At 43.6% G+C, this 25,283-nt stretch overlaps 1 protein-coding gene across 1 annotated transcript in view; it reads left to right on the forward strand.

The window, feature by feature from the left end:
- LOC108934994 (inactive tyrosine-protein kinase transmembrane receptor ROR1-like) overlaps positions 1 to 24,053 on the forward strand; it is a 65,212-nt gene extending 41,159 nt beyond the window's left edge. The window contains exons 3-9 of the mRNA XM_029250561.1: positions 1,111 to 1,398; positions 3,559 to 3,595; positions 15,801 to 15,919; positions 17,455 to 17,772; positions 18,835 to 19,080; positions 19,817 to 20,022; positions 22,403 to 24,053. Coding sequence (XP_029106394.1) covers positions 1,111 to 1,398; positions 3,559 to 3,595; positions 15,801 to 15,919; positions 17,455 to 17,772; positions 18,835 to 19,080; positions 19,817 to 20,022; positions 22,403 to 23,803 — 2,615 coding nt within the window. The 3' untranslated portion in view covers positions 23,804 to 24,053. The remainder of the gene's footprint in view (positions 1 to 1,110; positions 1,399 to 3,558; positions 3,596 to 15,800; positions 15,920 to 17,454; positions 17,773 to 18,834; positions 19,081 to 19,816; positions 20,023 to 22,402) is intronic.
- The last annotated feature ends 1,230 nt before the right edge of the window (positions 24,054 to 25,283 follow it).

Here is a 25,283-nt window from a genome sequence, read left to right on the forward strand (position 1 = left end):
GGGTCATTTTTAGATGCAGGGGACGAGCTAATGTGCTTTTCTCCCCATATTACACTCTGAAATAGTTATTGTTTCCTCCACTCCATCCATCCTTCCACTTTTTTAACTAGTTGTCCTGATCAGGGTCGCAGTAGTCCAGAGCCTATCCTGGAATCACTAGGCACAAGGCTGAGTTGGGTACACCCTGGGTGGAACACCAGTCCATCGTAAGGTAGCGACACACACACACTGTCACTTAGCCATTCACACACTATGGGCCATTTAGCATCAGCAGTTCACCTGAACTTCATGTCTTTGGCTCTTCAGTTCAGGTTCAGTACAATCATCACACATAAGACTCCACAGGAGCCCAGAACTCTTTCACTACAGCCCTGGAAAGCTAAGACCAGGAGGTTTCTTTTTTTGGCTATACAACAAACCCCTGATTCAACTTACCATCTCAATTAACCCCAATTAACTCCCGTTCTGATTTCTTGCCAGAGCCAGTATTGCTATCATTTTACATTTACTTTTATTTATTTAGCAGACGCTTTTCTCCAAAGTGACTTCCAGTGAGCTCTATGTAGTGTTATCAGCCCACACACCTTTTTCACCAAGGTGACTTACACTGCTAGATACACTACTTACACTGGGTCGCTCATCCATACATCAGTGGAACACACTCTTTCTGTCACTCACACATACTATGGGTGAACCTGAACAGCATGTCTTTGGACTGTGGGAGGAAACCAGAGCACCCAGAGGAGCCCACACATGTGAGACAGGAGCGCTACTCGCTGTGCCACTGTGCCGCCCGGAATTTTCCAACCAGAAATCTCATTAGCACACAAAAAGTGAGGCCAGGGTGGTTAAATATTAATCTGTCTTCAAGCCTTTCAGATCCTATTTTTACTGCAGCAAGCGTGATAAACATAGTTTAGTTAGTCTATATTTGAGTACTCAAAGATGAACCCTGTGCCAAATTCTGTGGAACATCCTACGTATTTTCACACACCTCTTCCTTAGTAATTTGCTCTCTGGCCTATCAAGTAGAAATGTCCCTGTGATCTCCTGTTCAGTAAAGTTGTGAACATTCTCTTCATTCTCTTCCCATTTCACTTTATCCCCCAGACCATTTCCTGGTGTTGGAGGCCCCAATGAACAACATCACAGCCTCGCTGGGCCAGGCTGCAGAGCTGCACTGCCAGGTGTCAGGCAACCCAGTGCCTACCATCCGCTGGCTAAAGAACGATGCCCCTGTGGTGCAGGAGCCCCGGCGCGTGTCCTACAGGTCGACAGGCTACGGCTCACGGTTGCGCATCCGCAACCTGGATACCACAGATACTGGCTACTTCCAGTGCGTGGCCACCAATGACTTTGGCACCGTGTCCACCACTGGTGTGCTCTATGTCAAGTTTGGTAAGTAACTCCTCATTCATTTGTCTCTGTGTGGGGGGCATGTAGTGCAGTGGGGTCACTTCATACGGTAATTTTGGTTCATAACTAACAGGAAAAATCAGGATTGTTCATTATTGTTAACCTTTTGCGAGTTTACCAGAACAGTTTGAGAACTCTTGCATGGGAAAATGTTCCCGAGGACTCTTTTTTTTTTTTCTTTTTTATGCTTGTTATTGATGTTTTTTGTTATTTTTTTACAGTGTTTAGCAGGTACAATACTGCCTTGAGTTGTAAACAGAAAGCCTGAGGAGGTGGCTAAATTGGTTCCATAAAATATTAAATTGTAAATATAATATGGATATAATTTATTATATTATGTATGTGTTGGATGAATGCATCACCTAGAATAAATATTATAAAATCATGGTGTTTTCTACTTTTAAGTGCAACACTTAAAAAAAATCCAATTAGTTTTTAAAAATATTTTTAAAATATTGGTCCTATTAGTATTGATTTACAATATTCAGTTGAAAATATATACTGCTGGTCCTTATTAGTTCAGCTAATAACAAGGCTTTCACAGTTTCAGAAAAAACTGAAATCCTCTGTCGAGTAACAGTAAAAACCAATGTATACTTAATTATAATCTGAGGAGGTAACGAAATTAGTTCCATAAAATATTACATTGTATATACAGATATTTGGATATAATTTTGTATGTTTTGTTGAATGTAAATATAACACAGAATGAACCTCAATTAATATAATTTTTTTTTTTAAATCTTTTTATAATGTAATTTCTTCAGTGATTATGACAGTTTTTAAAAATTCCAAATACTTTCTAAAAGTTCCGGTGCTAAATTGAGTTCAATCCAATGTTCATGTAGTTAACCTTCACCACTGAGGTAACACTACATTACACAGTAATCTCACCAGACATCTCTGACATATAACTCCACATATTAGAGCTTTATCGTACACAACAAGGTCACCTGAGGTCTTGACACCATCAGAACCAAGGTAACCTAAATCCATTTTCTGTGACCAGATATCTACTCCCAGTCCAGTGAAGTCATGTATAAAGTATATGTCCCTACCACTGAAGCCAACAAGTTCCACTGTTTTTCCAAGTGTTAATTTTCACTGTGTATCCAACTTGTGTTCAGGCACGTGCTCGATACTAATCTTCATAGACTCTATAATCCCAAATCTTGTATTAGTAGAGCACAGTTGTAATTAAACTGTTACTGACATAAGATCAAAAATAAACTCTGCTAATATGTGGCAACTTTTACCAGCAAATAAAATTAAAAAGCACTTTGTTTCTGAATTGTCATGGTATCTACAAAAACAACTAAGTACATACTTTAGCAGAGGCTTTATTCAAGCAATTGCAAGGGTGACAGAACAGTTCTGGCACATTCTTACCAAAGACATGTTCAGGCTCTTTTATATAGAAGTTAGAGAATATAGCTATGCAAAAATCACAGCATTTCATTATTACTGTTTTGTATGAGTAGACATAGAAGGACTTTCTCATTTCATGTACTTGATGTGTTCTGAGCATATCGGGGTCCAGTTAGTCAGAATATCTGTTCCCCATAATTGCCTGTAGTCACGCACCCGCGGCACTATATCAGCTGGGCAGATCAGGTTAGGTCTGCTGTGGAATTTGGCTTCTGCAGAATGCAATGTCCATACTTAATAAAACAAGTAGTGACCCATCTTTGTGTCTGAAAAGAGCAATTGGGTCTGGTCTTGTATAAGAAGGAATTAGAAATATCATGTTCCCGGTGTAGAGTTAATTAAGATGTTATTAGCCTGGTGTCATGTTTCAACAGAGTTTAAAGTCAGAAGTTTGGAATCTCTTCTGAATCTCTCAGGCCTCCATTTGGTTGACTGTTACGAGGACGTAGAGGTGGATTATGAATATTTTTATGTCTCAAACCAGAACATGGGTTAAACAGTTTCATGCAAATAACTAATTTTAAACAAACATCTGAGTGTATTTAAGTGCTTGGTGTTAAGTGTATGTAGTCCCCACAAGGGAGAGGACAGGCACATCTGTCTGCCGCAGAATGTCTGAGCTCTGCCAGCAACATGTGGGATATGTGAGTGAGTGTGTGGTATGGATACGTGAGTCCTGGGTTGCTATAATAATAAGTTTCTCCTGTTTTACAGACCCAAATCTCAACCCCGATGCTGGAAGACAACCTTCGTAAGTCTACTGTCCCTCATCCACCTTAGCGAGACCATTACGCAGCAAAGGGCCAAGAGTCAGAGAATACACTGCTGAAGAAAAATGATGACTTAATAGAATCATCATTTAACTAAAGCCAGTACTGTAATCCTCTGCGACTGGGTGGCAGCCCACTTAACAGTGAGTCTTCCACTTGGCAGAGGAGACGAAGACGGATGAACTGACTTTAATGGCTTAGATTATAGTGAAATAAATAGTTAGCTCTCCTTCCCCTCTGCCTTATTTAGTTCACAGTAAAGTACAGGTAATATGACCTACTTCTTTGCTGCCTTTTAAAATGCCATTTTAAGGTTGTTATAAGGCACGAAAAAGTGAAAGCTTCGCAGAAGAATAAATGACAGATTTGTTTTAATCTGAGTACTGTAGCTTGTTTTAAGGCTATGTAGCTGTAGGAGGTCTTGGTTTGATCTTCCTGTCATCTGCCTCGTGCTTCAACATATGCATGGAATTTGCAGTTGTTTCAGTTGACCTTGACTGTAAGCTAGTAGTGATGCATTGAAGAATAAACTGAGGTAACATTGTTAAGCGGTCTAGCAAGTAGGACTTGGCTGCCAAATATTGTTCAATAGATGTCTGAAAATAAAGCGTGTTGCCTCTGAGTCATTTTACACTTGGTCCATCAGACTCCCTGGTTCGATATTAGTTTACACAGAAGAGGGTTTAGCACACTATGGCTCCAGACGTAGGCCATAGAAGGAATATGGCTCCCTCTGCTCGAAAACGTTTCTGTCGGTGACACCCTAGTCCGAAAAATCATCAGCAGATTATTAAATTATATAGCTGTGATTTCTTTCAAAGGGGGCCCCATTGAACGCCCCTCCCCTGAAACTGGGATGTCTGTCTTTGACCTGCAAGCACCATGCAGGGAAAGACAGTTCCTCACGTGATGGTTAAGGACTTGTAACCCGAAGAGCGTTAATTTCAGTTCCTGGAGGAACATTGGTGTACTATCATTTAGCATTGCAAGGAAACATGGGCAGCTTGGTGGCATAGATCCTGGGCTGTAGGTTTGGATGTGGGTTTGAGTCTACCGCAGTATGTGCGTGTAGTTTGCTCTTTTTTTCTTGTGTTTGCATGGATTTTCCTCTGAGTGCTCTGGTTTCCTCCAAATGCAAGGATATGTTTCGGATGAGTTGGTGGCTCTGAATTTTCTTCTGTGTGTGTATGTCTGCGTGAGAGAGAGAGAGCGCATGAGTGCATTAAATTGCTTTGCGGTATAAATAGGTGAGTGATTGTAGGCAGTTTAGTAAATCTATCATCGCAGGTCACCTTGGACAAAGGTTTCAGACACTCACTATACACTTTGGAGAAAAGCATCTGCTAATTCGATAAATATAAATGTAACCTGAATATTATGTCTGTATTAACCGACAAGCATAACTCATCAGATGCTTTGAACAAAAAACACAAAACAATAAAAACTATAAAAGCTACGTTGTCTAAACTACATGTATTTTGTACTGTTATGTAGCTGTCACAGTCATTGTACCTGGGAAAAGCAACTGTCCTGATTATTCAAAGCTTTTGTTAAAATATATATCAGTCCATAAGCAGTCTCAGTTTTTTTTTTTTTCCCCTCCAAGGGAACAAAGTTTCCTGTTTCTTTCCTTATAAATTATAGGTGTGGTTAAGGTTGCCGAGACATCTCCATCAGTGTGGCTTGATGCGTGGTGGTCATGCATTTTCCTGCGATGATTCAGGTCAGGGCTACTTTCCAGGCTTACGGTGGAAATCTGCGGATGGAGCCAGTTTGGGGCGTCAGGCGCCATTCAGGCTGTCGGAGTCACCAGCATTTCATATTTCTACTTCCAAAAATTTATGCTTTACAAACTGATTGTTTGGGAATTCAGCAACTTTCCAAGGCAACGTTTAAGAGTATTTTTGCAGTATACATCTCTTTCAAGTACCCTGCTCCCGTATTGTTTGTTCATGAATTTAATGTCCATAGTTTAATGTGCTTTTCAGCATCTGCTGTCCATCTACAGAAAATAATTAGGTCAAAATCAGTACACTGCATTCGTTTAGCATATTTATATTTATTCATTCAGTTGGCACTTTCTTCCAAAGCCACTTGCAATGTCAAGATAGTTAAAATTATTTACCCATTTATACAGCTTGGCAATTTTTACTGGAGCAATTCGGAGAAAGTCCCTTGCTCCAGGGTACTGCAGCAGGAGGTAGAATTCAAAACTGAGTCCTTTGGGTCAAAAGGTGACAGCTCCAGCTGCCTTACCTGCCTGCCCCCTATGGCAGGGATTTCACATGGACAGTTTGACATTCTCTGACACTGTTCCTGTCCAGATTGACAAAGCCAGGCAATTCTTAGTGATTTCAGCACCCCTACTGTATATTGTTAATCTTGTACAGCAGTTTGCCTAAGATGAATCAGGAGCCACTGGTACTTGGAGGTTTTTTTTTTTTTTTTTTTTTAAATCTTTCATTTCAGAGTTTTTGTTTGCCACTCTTCAGTTGCTTGTTGGCTTCCCTCCTTACTGATTGCACACACACAGTCTGAAACCACTTGTCCCAAGCAGGGTCGCAGCAAACCGAAGCCTAACCCGGCAACACAGGGCACAAGGCTGGAGGGGGAAAGGACACACCCAGGACAGGACACCAGTCCATCACAAGGCACCCCAAGCAGGACTTGAACCCCCCACCCACCAGAGAGCAGGCACAGGTCAAACCCGCTGCACCACCACTCCCCGCTCTTACTGATTGCAGATCAATATTTTGGTTTTATGTCATAGCTTTGGTTTCACTGCTCAGAGCTCTGCATCTCTCTGTTGAAAAACGTGTTTTATAAAAAATAAGTTGAACAGAACAATTATTCATTGGGCGATAGACGGGATCTGCCATTGCAGATGTGGGATACATAGCCTGTCCTCCCAAGTGTGCAGCACTGAAGCAGCATCACTGCTTGGTGAAGTTAAACAGCTCTGGCATCTCCATTTACCCATCAGAGTGCCAACTATCTCCACGGTCACAGCTTACAGGAAAAGTGTCTCATCGTCCATTTTACATGATACAGCTAGTACAGCTTGGATAACTGAGTCACGGGCTTTCCACTAACAGACACGATGTGATAGGCCAGTATTCTAGATACACTGTGTCACCGGTTTTCCAGTCTCAGTCCTTGTGCTCTCCACAACACACACCTTCTATGACCTCAATACATTCCTACGTGAAAATAAGCCCAGACATTTTTGCTGTTCAAGACAAGGTTGCCTGTGGATATCTCTTCCAAAGTTCAGTCAATTTACCGATTGCATCCTCCTTAAAACGTTGCTTCATAACACTTTATACAAGAAAGAATAAGAAATACTGAGTGACATAAAACAAGTACTATTCATAATAGCAATCTACAGTTAAGATTAAGTGCAGGAGGAAAAATCCAGGAGGTGGCAGAGGAGAGAAACAAAACTACTGAGGCTGGAACAAAAGAAAAAAACAAGGTCAACTGGCTTTCCACCCCTGCAGGGAATTCTCACTTAAGTAATAAAAATGTACTAGGTGGGACTGCTGAGTTTGGGTGAGAAATTCACATTTGACCTACACTAATGTTGATATCACGCTGAGAGAGAATAAGAATAAACAGCAGAGGTTGAAGTGGACATGTCCTCATACTGTTTAGGGTCAGTGAACTGTTTTTTTCTTCTTCTTCTTCTTCTTCTCTCTCAATGTCTGTAAAATATTTGTGTAGTTGAAATAAGTGCATGTTATTCTCAGCATAATTATAATTCCCTTTAAAATTATTGTAATAATGATTGTGTTGATATCCACCTACTAATAGCTTTATTATTACTAAAGAATGGAATTTTTAGCAAATGCTTACCACATTTATAATGTAGTAACGATATATACCACCATGTCAAGGCTTTTAAGTTTTTTGAAGAATGTTTATTCCAAACGTATTTCATATTTTTCTGTTGCTTAACATTTTCAGAAACCATGTGTTGGGGGTTGTGAAACCAGTAGCTTTGATATTGTGCAACTGGTTTGTGCAGCTGGAGCTACTATAGTAAGGCATCATGCCCATGGTAATAAAGCAACGGCGGTACAGAGATCTGTGCTCTGTCTGGGGTCAGTCTGCGTGTGGATGCGCAGCAGCCCTGAACGTGACAGCTGGCTGTTATACTATGATGCCGTCTGTCTCCAGGATGTGGTGCTGCATCTCACCGCCCTCCTCCTCGGTTGACGTTGGTGGTCCTTCTCTGGCAGAAAATGTTTCCGTAGGCCAATGCAAACATTCATAGTGAAAAATGTCTCCCTTTCCAAAATGTACCTCCGCCCCCACTAGTTAACCTCCCGCAGAACGCCAGAAGCAAAATGTTGAGAAGGAGGAGGGCGGAAACGTAATAAATACTTCTACCCTGATCTGAATAGTTACATTCACTTGATATTAATTGCCTGTTGGCGCTTCCTTTCTGTGGAGAAAACTCCTTTAGTGTCATCTTTAGCAAAGAAACCATATGGAAGGAGTGGAAAGAGCTCTTGACATTTTGGCATGCCCCAACTCAGACACGGCCAGCCACAGGGCAACGTACGCAGCAATTCGGAGGAAACGCTTAACAATTGCAGACAGTTTTCTTTGTTTCAACACATTAAAATAATGAATATTTTTGCAGTGAAAGCAGCGCTTCGTTGTAATGAAGGGTATGGTTAACACATCCGGCACCGCAGCTTGTACTGGCAAAGATCTTGCGTAACTGGAACTTGATGCATTTATTTCAACAACACAATTCTTGCATATCTAACAGGTTTTGAAATGAGGGAAGATTAGCCTCTACCGTATTGTAATTATTGTTTTTGTCATCGGGAACATTTTTAAGCCCAAGTGCTCAATTACATGTTACGCTATAGTGCGAGCAATGTTTTATGCTGAGATGTACCAATGGAAGCTTTGTGGCATTAATGCTTGTCGTACAAGTTTACACGAGAGATGTGAGGAACTGTACCCCAAACGGTTCCCGTCACAGACTCTGCGGTAATATATACATGTTGTGTGTATATAAATGTATATACATATACTACATGCATTGATGCTTGTTTTGATTTTATTGAGGAGAATGTCCTTTTAAGCACTTTATTCGGATTAGCCTGTCAGCATTATCTGAGCCCCCCAAACCCGTCCATCCCAAACAAGGACATCATGGGTTTAGCCCTTGAAGCACTTCTGTGAATCATCAGGGCCGCGTTGCTCCCCCAGCGTCCTACCGTTTGGTCCGATAAGAACTGTAGGGCCACGCGCCGGCAACCATTTGAAGGCGTTCAGTTTCCCTGGAGCTTGGTTACTGTTAGCACTGGTCCCCATGTCACAATGTAAAAACATTTGTCTGTTAGATTTATCGACTCGTGTAACCTGTGGGTCGAGCGCGGACGGCACTCTCCAGATACCTCACACAAAGGAGGCGGGACCATAAACGGAACAAAAGGGTTATAAATAATGTTAATTACTGGCGCATTCCTCGTCCGCCTTGCCGTTTCTGCTTATCTCCAGCGTGTATAAATAATGGCGTGTGTACAGACAGCTGGCAGTTTCTCTAAACTGCTGCGGTTTCGGAGAGGGGGGTCCTCACACGCGTGGTTTGGATCTCGGACGTGTCAGGCCTGTCACAATAATGGCGCTCGGCACCGACCTCTGCGTGTGCCACCTTGCGTGCTTTCGGGGAGCACGACTCGAGAGTGCTCGGGGGTGTCGGGAGCGAAAACAGCCCGTCTCATGCGGAGTCAGTCCTGTGTCTCATGTTAGTGGGTCTCCATAGGAAATGACACATCCACTCATGCCCAGCTACCTTCATGATCTCTCCGTCGGATCCTCGGGCAGAAGTAATTCTGTAAAAATCATCTAAAACATGGGAAAAGATGAATCGTGGCTTGGACTTGTGTGGTTTATCTGTGGGAGGGCCTGGGCACTAAGTAGTTAAGCCTCCCAAGTATAGTCTCCTCTCTCAGCTGTACTGAGGGGCTAAATCATTTATTACAAACCCTCCCCGCGCGCGCGCACACACACACACACTTTGTGAACCCCTTGTCCCATATGGGGTCGCGGGGAACCGGAGCCTAACCCAGCAACTCAGGGCATAAGGCCGGAGGGGGAGGGGACACACCCAGGACGGGACGCCAGTCCATCACAAGCCACCCCAAGCGGGAATCAAACCCCAGACCCACCGGAGAACAGGACCCAGTCCAACCCACTGTGCCACTGCGCCCCCCACACTAAAAAGAACACTACGGCAATATTTCCATTCAAACTTCCAGTAAAAGATAAAAATTCGAAGTAGGTATCAAGTGAAGAGGACATGGCAACTTCGTTGTGTTCTGTGGAGACATGGCTGTATCTGTACTTGTGTAATGAAGCCGGTAACATCACCTGCACATTAGGATCACAGACCCCAGCGAAAGCCTCCCACCAAACCCGCCACCGTGCTTGCCTGATCCTGCGGATTCATTAGCCATGTTCTCTAGCCCTGGAGCTCAGCTGTTTTTCCATGCGCGGTGCACGGAATGGAATGCGGTTGGGAAATCGGTGTGTGAATGTGAATGAATGGCTGGTTTGAGAGGCTTCTTTTCTTTCGAAAATAAGTAGAATCCAAATAAGAATTAATAACAGCAGATAAATACTTTGCATAATAATAATTTTCTTTAACAAGCGTTAACAGAGCTTATTTAGTTTTCCGCTCCTCATCTCACTTTTAGGTCTGCAGCAATGCCTGTCCTCTTTTATATAGCTGAAGCCATTCAGGTTAAGGATTTTGCTCGTGGATGTTACTGCAGAGGGGGTGCGGTGGCGCAGTGGGTTGGACTGCAGTCCTGCTCTCCAGTGGGTCTGGGGTTTGAGTCCCGCTTGGGGTGCCTTGCGACGGACTGGCTTCCCGTCCTGGGTGTGTCCCCTCCCCCTCCGGCCTTACGCCCTGTGTTGCCGGGTAGGCTCCGGTTCCCCGCAACCCCGTATGGGACTAGTGGTTCTGAAAATGTGTGTGTGTGTGTGTGTGTCTGTTACTGCAGAGCCCTTCATGGGACTGGAACCAACAACATTGCAGTTACAAGTTTGGGCTTTCAACTACTTAGTGGCCTAATACGGATTTACTGTGAAACTGACATATTTGAGAAAAGAAATTCTCCGTGTGCTTTGAAATGTAAACTAGGCCATGTCATGATAAAGTTTATTACACAAATCGCAAATGGGGAGCAATAAGAAGAACACGAAAGAACTATGCAGTGTTTATTGAAAAAATTCATGCAAAGTAGCTGTTCTATTTTACGTTTCCTTCAGCCTTGCTTTCTTTTTGTTTCTGTAGGACTTTGTGAGGGGGTCCTGCAGAGGGAAGCACAGAATCCCAATTAACAGTGTAGATGAAGCAGAAACGCAGATGATGGGATGACGCTGCCGTATCTCATGCGTCTCTTCTAATGGAGAACCCACACTATCTGTATAATGCAGAGTGACAAACTAACTCGCTCTAATCTGTTCTTTCAGCGTGTCTGAAGGAAGTCGATGTTTTTATGTCTCTTTTTTTTAAGGGTCTGAGAATATGCAGCTTTAATATTTAGTTAAAATATCTGAAACTTTTGGAACATTTAATGTTGATGTGGTAGAAGGCAGCCTTGTCAACGGGCTGTGGAATTCTGCTGTTTGCTTTTCATTTGTGTAATCCAAATTATTGCAACAAATCAAATCCCAAATTGCTCAGAACCCGCGCTGTAATTAATGACAGAATGCGCACGTGGCCGAGTCGCACTGTGGATGTGCAGCGTGCTCAATGGGCTGTCAGCCTCAGCCTGGCTGTAAGTGTAGCCAGGGACATCCCGGCAGAATTATGAATCAGCGCAGGATGGATGACATTTTTGGAGCAGCCCTGATAAGAAAGCCTTCTCAACGTGTCAATTGGATGGGTTTATTGATCTCTGGAGTCCACCTTTTGGCTTTTACGACTGTGATCCCCACAGTCTCTATTAATTCCACATTCAGCATAGATATCTCCATCCTGGGTCTGGCATGTGTTGGAGGTGTACAGTGGGGACGGTTTTAAATGCCACTGTGGTCATGTTGCACCGGAAAAGAAGAAAGAGAAACTTTTTTCCTCGTGTGGCCTGCGACTCCGTAATTTTCTGCTTTTTCTCAGCACAAAAAGAACCATATTAATCACCCCGCAGACCCAGTATTCTATTTTCTTTTATCTTTTTTTTATTGTTGAGACCGCTTGGAGAACATTGTCTTATTCTTTCTAGTTTAAATGCAGGAAAATCTGAGGGTTTTTTAATGGAAACCCTCATATTTATTCTTCTAGATGTATTCTGACAGTCCGGGGTTTAGTTCTCTTCAGATCAGTGTCCAGTACAGCGCTGATCTCAAATTCGACCACAAACACCTCCAGGCCAGTACGCAGCAGACTGTGCCGTGCACTCTGTATGAGTGCTCTCTGACGTTGTCACATACCAGCACTGTGTTACATAGCTTTGGCACATCCCCAATCCCCGCTGACAGAGTGCCTAAAGGTGCCTCACGCTTGAAACTGTGCTAAGATGTTCCTGGAACCATCCTGCAAAATTGAATGGAATGAGATAAAGTAAATTCTGTGGATGAACTTGGAGTACAAAGGATATTTCCTATCAATTAAAGTAGCAGTACTCCTTCTGTTAGACTTAAAGAAAGGAAACTTGCCCAGTCTAGTCCCTTTTAAGTTTTAAATGTGCCGCGGAGCGTGCTGTTATGCCCCCGTGTAAGAACATTTAAAGCTTCCGACTTCTAATTGAATCGGTCATACTATGTTGGGGAGGGGGGAGTTCAGCCGGTGCCCGCTGTGTGGCGGGTCTGGGGTTTGAGCCCTGCTTGGGGTGCCTTGCGACGGACTGGCATCCTGTCCTGGGTGCGTCCCCTCCTCCCCTTGGCCCTGCACCCTGTGTTGCCGGGCAAGGCTCCAGCTTTCCGCAGCCTTGCTCGGCACAAGCGGTTGTTGACGATGGATGGATATTATGTCGGGTCTATAATGTAGAAATCACAACAGAAATGCAAGGGAGAAATATCAAATCCAAACAGAATTATGAAAGGAATCTCAACAGCATCCCTACTCCCAAGGAAGTTGTCAGTTACCATGTAGTGATTTCGGGGAAAACTGCTCCAGCCTCTTACTGCTCCCCATCATCTCCAGCTGTACCGTTGCCCCAGAATGCACCATAATTAAAATGAAAAAATAAAGTAAAACTACCGTAGTAACAATATTTAGCTCTCAGGTCAGCTGCATCGGCAGCATGTAAGTAGGCAAAATGTATCTCATTTGGAGCAGTATTAGCTTGCAGACCCACACAGGATGGCAACCCATCCTGCCAAAATCGTTCGAGTGGAATATTCCATTCAACATTCTCGCGTAAGCCCATAATGTTGAAATTACTGTGCCAGTTCTTATTCTGCAATTTGTCTGATTTCAACACAGTTCAGCTCTACTTTTCGCTGCAAGGTAGCTGTTGAATTAACACGAAATTAGCCTCGACAAGCCAGTTTTCAAAGCTTTTCGCGGTTGGAAGTGAGACGTGGTGAATTCGGTCAGTTGTGTCTTCTAAGAATTGATAAAAGAGGAGGGAAAAGATGAAAATTGTGAGTTTCTAGAGCTAAGCCGGGATTTAAGGAAACTTTGATCCAGGCCATAAAACTGTCAAGCTAAACTTTGAACGTAGTATTATTTGTATTTACTAATTTTTTTTATTAATTTTTAATGTAAATTGTCATCGTTTTGGTGTTTAACGTTTTGGAAATAGTGACAAAACAATTTCTTAGTTATCAAACATGGATAAAATAAACAGTCCTTTGGAAGTTTGAAGTTCTTGTACGTGATGTTCGGAATGACTGCCCTGTTTACTCAGATAGTCACCGCGAACGTTATTTCTGCTCGCAACCCTTGGCTTCTCTACTCCAACTACATAGAGCGGACGGCGCTGGCTTCTGGCTGAGCAAGGGTAGCAATTTGCTGCTGCAGGGCAGATTTGCGTGTTCCGCCTTGTCATTTGTCCTCTGCTCCTCAGTCCCACGGTCGGCTCCAGCGGTACCCTCCCTGAAATACATTCCTCTCTGACGCACAAGCGGCATAGCGGAGCATCGATCCTCCCAGTGTAGAATCGGGCCTCTCCAATTGTTTGGTTTTTAATACGCTAATTCTTTAAATAGAAAATACAGTGTGTGCATTACATTAGCGTAAAACTACTTTTTGTGCTTTTGATGATGTTAATGTCATTATATTGTGTACTTTTTTTTTTTTTTAAATTTTGTAGGAAGGCGATCAGCATTGGTCTGTTTTGAGTTTTAGGCACCTACTCGTGTGATGAACCTCAGTCCATAAAGTGGAAAGGAACAAACTAGGTTTACTTAAGAATCACATGCCTGCAACTATGTCTCTTTGTCCTAATGCACAAATTGTATTTTCTCTCTACGTCGCTTTGGAGAAAAGCGTCTGCTAAATGAAGAAATGTAAATGTTTATGGTTCAGATTACATGTTGCTTCTTATGTGATATTCTGTGTGATGTTGACAGTGCAGTGTGATACCTTACACACGTTTTCACACTTTTCCTGGGCACCAGTTGCCTGATCAATGGGTTCACCGAGCAGCGCTTCATCATCGCTGTAAAATGTAAATAACAAGTCTTCTCTGAAGGCTTCAGTGTATGGGGGCATTTTCTGTGCAGACACTAATGGTGTCTGCAGGTCCTTACACTCCTGCTGACCCCTCACTGACCCCTCCGTAACGGCACGGTGACCAATGGATCGCGCTGTCCCATAGATCAGTTCAGAAGCAGCGGTGTGTTGCCGTTGCTAGTTGGGTAATTAGATAATTGATTAGGTGCCATATATAACAGCTGTAAAGCCGCAACATCCTTAAGTCTCCTGCTTTTCATTTTCCGATTTGTTCGTGGCCTTCATTCTGTGTTATGCTGTAGCTTGTGGGTGTGTTTCTTGACTTTGGAAACTTATTTCTGTGTGTGCAGATTGCGTTTGGATTTTGTAATGTACTGGGTGCCTCACTCAAATTGGTCTTAATGTGTGTGTGTGTGTATTAATGAGAGGGCACCTCTGTTTCCGTCGCTACGCCTTTCACGTTCTCAGCACTGACTCACCCTTGTACCGCACTCAGACACGGTTTGAGGCTGTTACCATCCAAGCCCACCTGTTGTACTGAAAAGAGGAGGCTTCCTCACGTAGGAGTGCTTTACTGAGTGAAATGAGATTTCAGGTAATAGATTTTAGGTTGCTTTTTCTTTGCGACTTAAAGGTGTGTGTGAAGCTATAAATTTACATGACTGACTTATAGTAATGTTTCTGCACATATGTCTGTCTGTTGGTCTATGCATAATGGAAAATTACTTCATGTGTTTCGGATTACAGGGAATTAGATGCATCTTTGGGAAATATACACTGAAAATGACTGAACGTGGGCTGGTGGTGGACCTTTTTTAGATTCAATCTAATGGGAAGAATGGTACTGCGCTTCCTTCTGACCCATGGTGCCTTACCCCACCACATGGTGACCTGTACTGCTCCCTAGTGGCCATCATGAAAATTGTCAAATTAGTGCACAGCCCTGGATTTTGAGGTTCTCCAGCTCTACATTTATTCACTGTAAGTGGCTTTTCTCCAAAGCCACTTACAGTGTTGTGGTTAAAATTATTTGTCAATTTATACAGCCGGGTAATTTTACTGGAGCAATTTAGGGTAAGTACGATGCTTGAGGGGACTACAGCCAGAGGTAAGATTTATATCCACGACCTTTGGATCCAAAGACAACAGCCCTAACCCCTATGCTACCAGCTGTCCAGGAGAATGATCTGTCCAGGTTTTACAGAATACTTTTCAGTTAGTGCTTGGTTAGCACTTCTTATACCTGCAGGAGTGAAATAATATCCAGTTAACCGCTTCAGTAGATTAGAGTTGGGACTAGTTTAAACCCAACACAGCCTGCTGCTCTTGAGGACCAGAGCTGGATGGTCCTGATGTGAAAATAGTTTGTACTGTTATTATTATTTAGTTAATTAGTAGAGGCTCCTGAGACACAAAGTTATAACACATCAATCTTGTTTCTACAACTAAATATTGCAGTAGCATGAACTGAACCTGCAGCCTTCTAGTCACAAGTGCACTTTTTGTTTTTTTTAAACCATTTTTGGTGTTGCTTGCAGTGATGAGGAGGGATTCTGCCAGCCGTACAGGGGCATTGCCTGTGCTCGCTTCATCGGCAACCGCAGCATCTTTGTGGACACCCTTCAGATGCAGGGCGAGATCGAGACCCAAATTACAGGTATGTCACCTCAAGTCCTGTGCCTTGTCTTTCACGTGTTCCCAGTAGTTCAGTTCATCTGACACATGAGAACACGCTTCACATTTTTTTAATATCCTTCTGAAGCTGAACAATTTGCCCGTACTTTTGCTTTTTGAAATAAAGCATTCATGAGCGTAGCTACCGCAGAGGGCATACAGTTTATGGCTACAAGCATCGTTCCCATCATGTATCTTGGTCCATGATTTTACATTGACATTTACATATCTGCATTTGGCAGACACTTTTCTCCAAAGGGATGTACAGCATGGCGTAAACAAAGGTGCATCCCGTAACAGAGGGCTTAGATACATACACATGATTGGGACAGCTGGTAGCGTAGTGGTTAGAACAACTACCTTTGGACCCAAAGGTTGCAGGTTTGAGCCTCACCTCTGGCTGAAGTACTCTTGAGCAAGGTACTTACCCTGAATTGCTCCAGTAAAATTACCCTGCTGTATAAATGGGTAAATAATTGTAAGTTGCTTTGGAGAAAAGCATCAGATAAATGTAAATGATTGTTGTTGTTTGTTTGATACCACACCTTTCAGAGTGCATATATGCCAGTTGTTGCCTGTTGAAATTACATATCAATAGGACTGTAGGTGGATAAAAAAATTAGCATGTGTTGAGACTAATTCACAGACCCCTTTGAAACCCTTCTTGAATGCTGATAGGGATTGAGCATTTCTGAGGAACAGAGGCAGTCCATTCTCCCACATTGGTTCCAAGAGTGAGACCTTCCCAGGTTTAGATTTTTGGCCCTTGTCAGAAGGAACCTCCAAGCAATCAGAGATAGAGCAGCACAACACTCTTGCTGGGGTGTAGAGATGAATCAAGTTCTGTAGGTGTCAAGGTGATAGTCATTTGACCATGCTGTAGGCTGTAACCAGAGTCTTGGATTTGACACATATAGCCACAGGTGGCCAATGTAGAGATTACCCCAGATTACCAGACATTTACCCATGTTGGTAAATAATTTGTCGTGGAAAAGGACCTGGTAGTTGAGGACCATCTTTTTTTCTCACACCTACACGGACAATGTTTCATGATTAAGAGGTAGCAGGTGGCAGAGTGGTTACTGCTGCCTTCCACTCGAATCACTCAGGTTTGAACTCCACCTGCTAGCGTAATAGTCTTGAGCAGAGTACTTACTCTGGATTGCCCTAGTGAACACTGCCCATTTGTATGAATAAGAGAGTCATTTTAAGTCATTTTGGTGAAATGCCTCAGCTGGACAAATAAATGTAAAAGTACTGTAAATGTAATTTACTGTACCAGGTGCCTTATCTCATGGAAAGCAGACCCTCAGACTAGGTTTCATGATGTGTGGTCAGACCAAGATGACCTCTTCTGTAGCTGTTCGATGTATAGCCTCTGTATTGATTGTAATAAGGGCTGCTAATGAGTAATGAGTTCAGTCGAAATATGAATAAGTTAGTGCAATTTGGTTATCGTAAAGAAAATTTGTGCTGAAGCCTGCACTGTTTCTTTTGCTCTCCCCAATGAACCACCAGCGGCTTTCACCATGATCGGCACTTCGAACCACCTCTCAGACCGCTGCTCACAGTTTGCCATCCCTTCGCTGTGCCACTTCGCCTTCCCGGCATGCGACAGGAGTTCGGGCACCGACCGGCCCCGTGACTTGTGCCGGGACGAGTGTGAGATCCTGGAGAATGACCTGTGCAAAACAGAGTACATCATTGCCCGCTCAAACCCTGTCATCCTCAAGCACCTCAAGCTGCCCAACTGCGAGGACCTGCCAGCGTCGGACAGCCCGCAGGCAGCCAACTGCATGAGGATTGGCATCCCCATGCCGGAGCCCATCAACAAGAGTAGGAGCTGCACTTCAGTCTGTCTGCATCCATGTGCACATTCACAAGTATCTGGGCAATCAGCTTTAGGAAGTCTGACTACACTCTATCTGTTGTCAGGAATGCCTGTTTACTTCATTAATGAAAATCTACATGTTATCAAATGCCACAAAACTTCTTAGATCTCTTGCTCTCAATTGTAACATGTGACAGTGAGTTTACGGGTGGGCAGCTGGTATGTGGTCAGTGCCACTGCCTTTAGCCCTGAAGGTCAGAGGTTCAAATCTGACCTCTAGCTGTAGTACTGTTGAGTGAGGTAATTACCCTAAATTGCTCCAGTAAAATTGCCCAGCTGTATAAATCAGTAAATAATTGTAAATAGCTTAGCATTGTAAATATAAATCACTTTGGAGAAAACACATATTACAAAAATGCAAAATTTTTCTTGCCTGCGATAAACCCATTAAATTTTCCGCACCTGTGTTTAACTGAATAAATATACACGACTGGCATATTTTTTTGTACAGTCAAAAATAAAAAAATGTACATTGTTTTAGCACTTCAAAGTGAATTAGTAACATGCAGTTTCTGTGCTCACTGTTTGTAGCAAGTACACACACACACACACACACTGAAACCACTTGTTCCAAGTGGGGTCACGGTGAACCAGAGCCTAGCCCAGCAACACAGGGCATAAGGCTGGAGGGGGAGGGGACACACCCAGGACAGGACACCAGTCTGTTGCAAAGCACCCCAAGCAGGACTCGAACCCCAGACCCACCAGAGAGCGGGTACAGGCCAAACCCACTGCACCACCACACCCCCACACTTTGTAGCAAGTGTTTTAAATTAAATATTTATTTGAAAAGTGGCTGTAGCCCTTATATAAAATACTGAGTCCTTTGCACAACAGTTCTTCCCCAAGTAATACAAAGATGGGGGATAGTTGATTATTCTCCTATGTATGTAGGGAATCACAAAATAACGTTATTTCCATCTTCACGATCGAGCTGCGCTCCGGGAACCTAATATTTTTCGCATGGTCGAAGCACTGCTCTGTTTGACCGCTACCCCTCTTCTCAGACCACAGGTGCTTCAACAGCAGCGGTGCTGACTACAGAGGCACAGTGAGCGTAACCAAGTCAGGCCTCCAGTGCCAACCTTGGAACTCGCAGTACCCCCACAGCCACAGCTATGTGGCCGTCCGCTACCCTGAACTCAACGGCGGCCACTCCTACTGCCGCAATCCAGGCAACAAGCAGGTGGCACCCTGGTGCCTGACCTTGGATGAGAACGTGCGCATGGAGCTCTGCGACATCCCAGTGTGTGGTGAGGAGCCCCACGGTGACGACCGGATTTATACTGCTGAGGAGACTTCTCAGACCACCCAGAAACACACAGCTGAAATCCTAACACATCAAGGGTGGAGTCACATGCTGTTTTTTTTTTTTATTTAACCATCTCAGTTTCATCATGGGTGGGGTTACAAACTCTGGGATCTTTACTGTCCCAGTGACATCATGGGAGGAGTTGTACAATTCTGGGTAAATATAAGGTTATATAGAAGACATAACTGGAGTTGCAGTGTTTTTTTTTTTTTTTTTTTCCTTTCCCCCCCACTGTTATGTCAGGCCAGTTTCTTCGGACATATCCTCACCCCCCCCTTATGCGTGTGAATGAGATTGTCTTCTACTTGTGTACTGTCGGTGAGTGACTCACTGTACGTAGTATATCTAACATTGTCAGTCACCCTAGGTGAAAATACACATTTACATAATTTGCCAGACACTTTGCCAGAGGTGCCACTTTTCCAACGTACACTATGTCCACTGATTTGGAGAAAAGTGTCTGGCAAATGATGTAAAGAATGAAAAGAGCAGTACTGCTCCATACTAATTAGATTTCCTTTGTTCCTTCTCCAAAAAAGAACATCTGCTAACATTTCGTTATGACGTTGAATTAGTTCATGACAAGACATGAAAATCCAGAACATGACAGATGTGCAGTTGTTCTCATGCCCATGGGCAGACTTGAACCGCTGCCTGCATGTGTGTGTCTCCTTCAGACTCACACGAGAGCCACGGCGGTACTGGTGGCAGCGCCGAGATCCTCTACATCCTCATCCCCAGCGTGGTCATCCCCCTGGCCATCAGCCTGCTCCTCCTCGTCGTCTGCGTTTGCCGCAACAGCCAGAAGATCTCGAGCCCGGCTGCTTCTCGCCGGCCCAAACCTGTGCGGGAGATGTCCATGTTCAACAGCTACAAGCCCAAGGTGACTGCAACACACTAATTTGCTTCTGTAGTTACAGTGCTGCTGATCTCCTTTTGGAGTCACAGCACATCTCAGCAAGGATTTGGATTCTCACGGGAACTGAAGTTTATTATTTTGCAGACGCTTCTCTCGGAAGCAGCGTGCGATGTTAGGTTGCTCGCAATTATTTTTCCATTTATACATGTGGGTCATTTTTACTGGAGCAATTGCTTAAGGGTGCTACAGCAGGGGGTTGGATTCATGGTTCCCTCGATTGCAAGGCTAACCACTGTGTTACCTGGAGCGTGAGGAAGATGTTCCTCCACCATTCAGCTGTAATCACAGTTGCGCTGTAAATAATGTCTTTATGTCCAATTCTGTTTAGATTAGATTAACCGTGAGCTCAGATGTGCCGAGTAAACCTCACCGTTTTATTTTTTTGCGTTTTCTTCTTACACATGACTGTCAGCAGCTTGAACTCTTTGGGAACCTTCAATATCATGTTATCTTTAAATCCTTATAGAGATTTCAAGTGGTTTTTTTTTTTTTTTTTTGCACAATTGTCGTAAATCTACCAATTTGTAGACTAAGAAGTATACCGGGAGTGTCTGTTAAATTCATTAACCTGTTCCTGTTCGTGAGTATGCCTGGGAGGAGACAGATCCAGCTCCAGGTCACTCACGGGCTGCAGGTCACTTAAGGGTCACCGCTAAGAATAACTGTGCGGGCAAGAATAAGAGTCCATTTAGGGTCGTAATTCGTAACATCTGTCCCTTGCCTTTGAGGCCTGATTTGCCTGCAGACTGTGGTCTCTACCATAGTTCATGTTATTTTTGCCATGTTCCATCATTGGCTGTCTTTAATACTCTGACTGAGGTCTCCTCCAAATTTGTATGCATAGGACTTCAGTTCCATCTAATGTCAGCTTTAAAAAAATTATTAAAATTTTAAATACATTATCCAAAAAGGCAGTAAAATATCAGGTTATGAACATTTGTCTTTTCTGAAAAGAAAATTATAGAAAGGTTTTTTTCACTGTCGTATTGTGAACAATGAAAGAACACATACTTTGTGTTGCGCCTTGCTGTCATGATGTTTGGTATGAAAGAGCGAAGGACTCAGGTGCAGGTTCGTTCCTTTAAGCAGCAGAAAGGGCAGGCAAGCAAGTAGTCAGGGTCCAGGCGACGGTCGGTCGAACGTCAATCATCATCGAAGGGGGATACACAGACTCGGGGTCATTAAGGCAAAGCAAGAGGTCCAAAATCAGGGAAGACGGGCAAGGAAACCAAAGAAGCTTGGAGCATTGCAGTGTCTCAGGATGAGGATCCACATCGGTGGAGCTGTCGTGTCTTCCCTTTATACTATGCCCTTTGATTAGATTCTGATGGAGGTGTTGTCAGTGTGCTGATGGAGGGGGCGTGACACTTGCATTTTAGTAGTACAGCCTTTTTAGCGTGGGGCAAACAGCATTGTCCCACATAAATCTGAGGCGTAGTGACCAGTGTCCAAAATCAAGAGTTTACATTTATTCATTTAGCTGATGCCTTTCTCCAAAGCAACTTACAATGCTAAGGTACCTACATTAATTTACCCATTCATACAGCTGGGTAATTTTACTGGAGCAATTTAAAGTACCTTGCTCAAGGATACTACAGGTAGGGTTTGAACCGGTGACCTTTTGGGGCCAAAAGCATAAGCTCTAACCACTACACTACCCGCTGTCCTTCAGAAACTTTCAATACATCATTTAAATCCAGATTTAATTTTCACTGGTAAGAAATACTATGCAGTACAGAATAGTTAGGTGTCAGCAGTACTTTGCGGTTCTGAAATGATGCTGGTGTAGTACTGACAGCTATTTCTTCAATAAATTTTTGAAGCACTGCTCATGCTGAAGAACCATTTGGGCTTTAGGAGGATAAGAGTTATTTGTTCGCATTGCAAGAATGCATCCCATGAGGGAACTGGTCTTTTCCTTGTCTTCCGTTGTTCTGTTGCTGAATCGAGAAGATGCTGCTGTGGCATTTAGACACGTTCGTACAAGTCGACTGAGATAAAGAGCCCACAACAGTGAGGTCGTGTTGTCCTCCATTTGAATGTTATCGGTGAGATCCTGCACTGAAATCTGTTTGAAGGCATTACTTGTCATTTTGGTAGTTTTTTCAATGCAGCAGTGAAGACTTGGGCTTTGCAGATAAAGTCATGTGTAATCTGCATAAAGACTCATTTTGCATTCAGAGTTTGCACTGGTAGCAGAAGCAGAATTAAATTGTACGACTGATACAGACAGAACATGTAAAATCATGGTAAAAATGTGATGACATTTGCATGCTTTTGTGTAATGCTGTATCTTTTAACGGGAGAAGTAAAGTGACTCCCGCATGAATTTCTTCTGTCCCAGAACAAGGCAAAGGAGCTGCCCCTGTCCGCAGTGCGCTTCATGGAGGAACTTGGACAGTGCTCCTTTGGAAACATCTACAAGGGTCACCTATATCTGCCAGGGATGGAGCATGCTGAGCTGGTGGCCATAAAAACCCTGAAGGAGGTGTCAAGCCCACAGCTGTGGGGTGAGTTCCAGCAGGAGGTGTCGCGTGTGGCCGAGCTCCAGCACCCCAATGTGGTTTGCCTGCTGGGTGTGGTCACCCAGGAGCCGCCTGTCTGCATGCTCTTCGAGCTGCCCGGCTGGGGAGACCTGCACGAGTTTCTCACCCTGCGATCCCCACACTCTGATGTTGGGGGCAGCGCCCACAATGACAGCATGCCACACTCCAGCCTGGACCGCACTGACTTCCTGCATCTGGCTGTCCAAGTGGCTGCTGGTATGGAGTACCTGTCTGGCCGACACTTTGTCCATAAGGACCTGGCTGCACGCAACGTGCTTGTGGGAGAACAGCTGCACATCAAGATTTCGGACCTGGGGCTGGCCCAAGAGACGTACTCTTGTGACTATTGCCGTATACAGCCCAAGTCTATGGTGCCAGTGCGCTGGATGCCTCCAGAAGCTATAGCTTATGGAAGGTTTTCCACCGACTCGGACATCTGGGCCTTTGGCGTGTTGCTGTGGGAAATCTTCAGCTTTGGCCTGCAGCCCTACTACGGCTTCAGCAACCAAGAGGTGATGGAGATGGTGCGTGGGCGGCAGCTGCTACCTCGCCCAGAGGACTGCCCCGCTCACGTGTATGCCATGATGGCGGAGTGTTGGCACGAGAGTCCCGCTCGACGGCCTCGCTTTACAGAGCTACATGCGCGTCTGCGAGCGTGGCAAGGCCCTCCTTCTCTCACCAGCTCCGCCTCGCCCTCCGGTGGCCACAGCACCACACAGACCACATCTCTGAGTGCCAGCTCCATTAGCAGCGGTGGAGGCCCCCAGTGTGCCGGCTACATGCGTTCAGCCCAGGCTCTGCCATCGGCTCATACCACTGCCTTCCTGGCAGGGCCTGGCCCCCAGGGCCCGAGGTTCATCCCCGTTAGCGGGTATCAAATAACCCCAGGTTATACGCACCTCCAGGCGCGAGGTGGGCTAGTGCCCCGTGGGCCCCAGCACTGCCCACCTCCAAAGAGCCGCTCTCCCAGCAGCGCTAGCGGCTCCACGAGTACGGGTCACGTGACCAGCGTCCCCTCCACAGGCTCCACCCATGAGGCTAACACGCCCCTTTTGGCACATTGTGTTCCCCTCTCCACCCTTCCGGGTGGTCACACTCGGACACATGGCCTAGACAGCTCCGCAGATGGACCCAACGCCCTGCCGGTGGACTGCAGTAGACACATGTACACTGAATCCATGGTCACTGCTGACCTGTAAATACTTTTGTACTTTAAAATTTATTGTTATTGTTAAAATTATTTTGTTTACCTTCTTTTTTTATGTATAAAGGCTAGATTATGAGTAAATATTTGAAATGCGGATGTTGCAAAAAATAGGATGAAAACAGCCTCACTATCGCACATCCACTTGCGGTGACCCACTATACTCTAGTTAGGTTTAACTTTAACTCCGTACACTGAGAAATACATATGGACAAGTTGTTATCCTGTTCACGTAACATCAGGGGCTGCCAGCTGGAAAAAAAAAAAAAAAAAAGCTCTCTACTGCTTTTGTGAATTATTTTTTCCTATTTCTCCTCTCTTGAGTAATGTTCCATACTGTGTGAAACAGAAAGTTAAACCCTTCTGTGTATTAAACTGTCAAACTAGGCTATTCTTTCACGAGTGTTTACATTTGTAAGCATAATATGCAATGAAAGATGTGCAGTTATGATCCTTTTAGCCTCTTCATGACCGAATCATTTTGTTTCTCCTATAGGTTGTTAAACTATAAATTGGATGAATTGTGCCTTCAATAGATATTATTACAGCACTGCAAATTTCCGTACAGAAACTAATTCATTTTCAACATACATTTTCATTAATTATTCAATAATCGTTTTTGTTCTGCACACTGACAATATTTATTTCTTTACATTTTTACTGGTGAAAGCACCTCTGAAATACATGTTGAGTTGCTGTGAATGTAAAGAAGAATTACCTGTGTCTCTTTGTTATTATTTCTACTTTTTAATTGATATCAAAGCTTTACAAAAGGTCCATGAATAATGTACAATAGTTTTTAATTTAAAGAATAACAACTTCTATACAAATAAGCAGTTATTTCCTTGTTGGAAGTTGCTTGTACAAACATGATGCACAGGTCTTTTTATAACATCCAGTTTTTGGTGCAATAGTCATTTCAGGGAGTTTATATCAAGTGGAAAATTTTAGGTTTTTTTGTCCTAAAAATATGTTGTTTATTACTGATGATTTTGGAATATGATCAAAACATTTCTAGTGAATGATGTTTGATATTTTTTGGTGTGCCTACCTTTTATGGAGTGTTATACAGGTTTAATTGTGCTTTATCTTAAATCTTTACTGCAGTTGAAGAAATATTACACCCCCATTAAAATAGACTGTGAACATTTCTAAACTTTGCAAATGCCTTAACCGTTTCAATATTTGGATATTCCTCAATAGTATTTTGAATTCTATGTACTAATTACAACATTTCTGCCGCATCTATGTTTGATTGACCATTATGCCATTTTATATTTGTCGGCTGATGTTTGCAGAAGTGTTTGCATGGCAAAAATAATTAAATTATGTATTTCTGTCAGTTTATGTTGTTGCATTTTGCTCTGGAGCATCTCCATGATTGTTTAAAAGAAAGAGCTTGGTGACTGCAGTAAAATGTGAGGCTGGCAATACTGAAACCTAGTTGCTCATATAAGGAATAATGTTTGTATGAT

This window comes from Scleropages formosus, chromosome 3 (genome assembly GCF_900964775.1).
Source record: "Scleropages formosus chromosome 3, fSclFor1.1, whole genome shotgun sequence".
In the NCBI taxonomy this organism is placed as follows: domain Eukaryota; kingdom Metazoa; phylum Chordata; class Actinopteri; order Osteoglossiformes; family Osteoglossidae; genus Scleropages; species Scleropages formosus.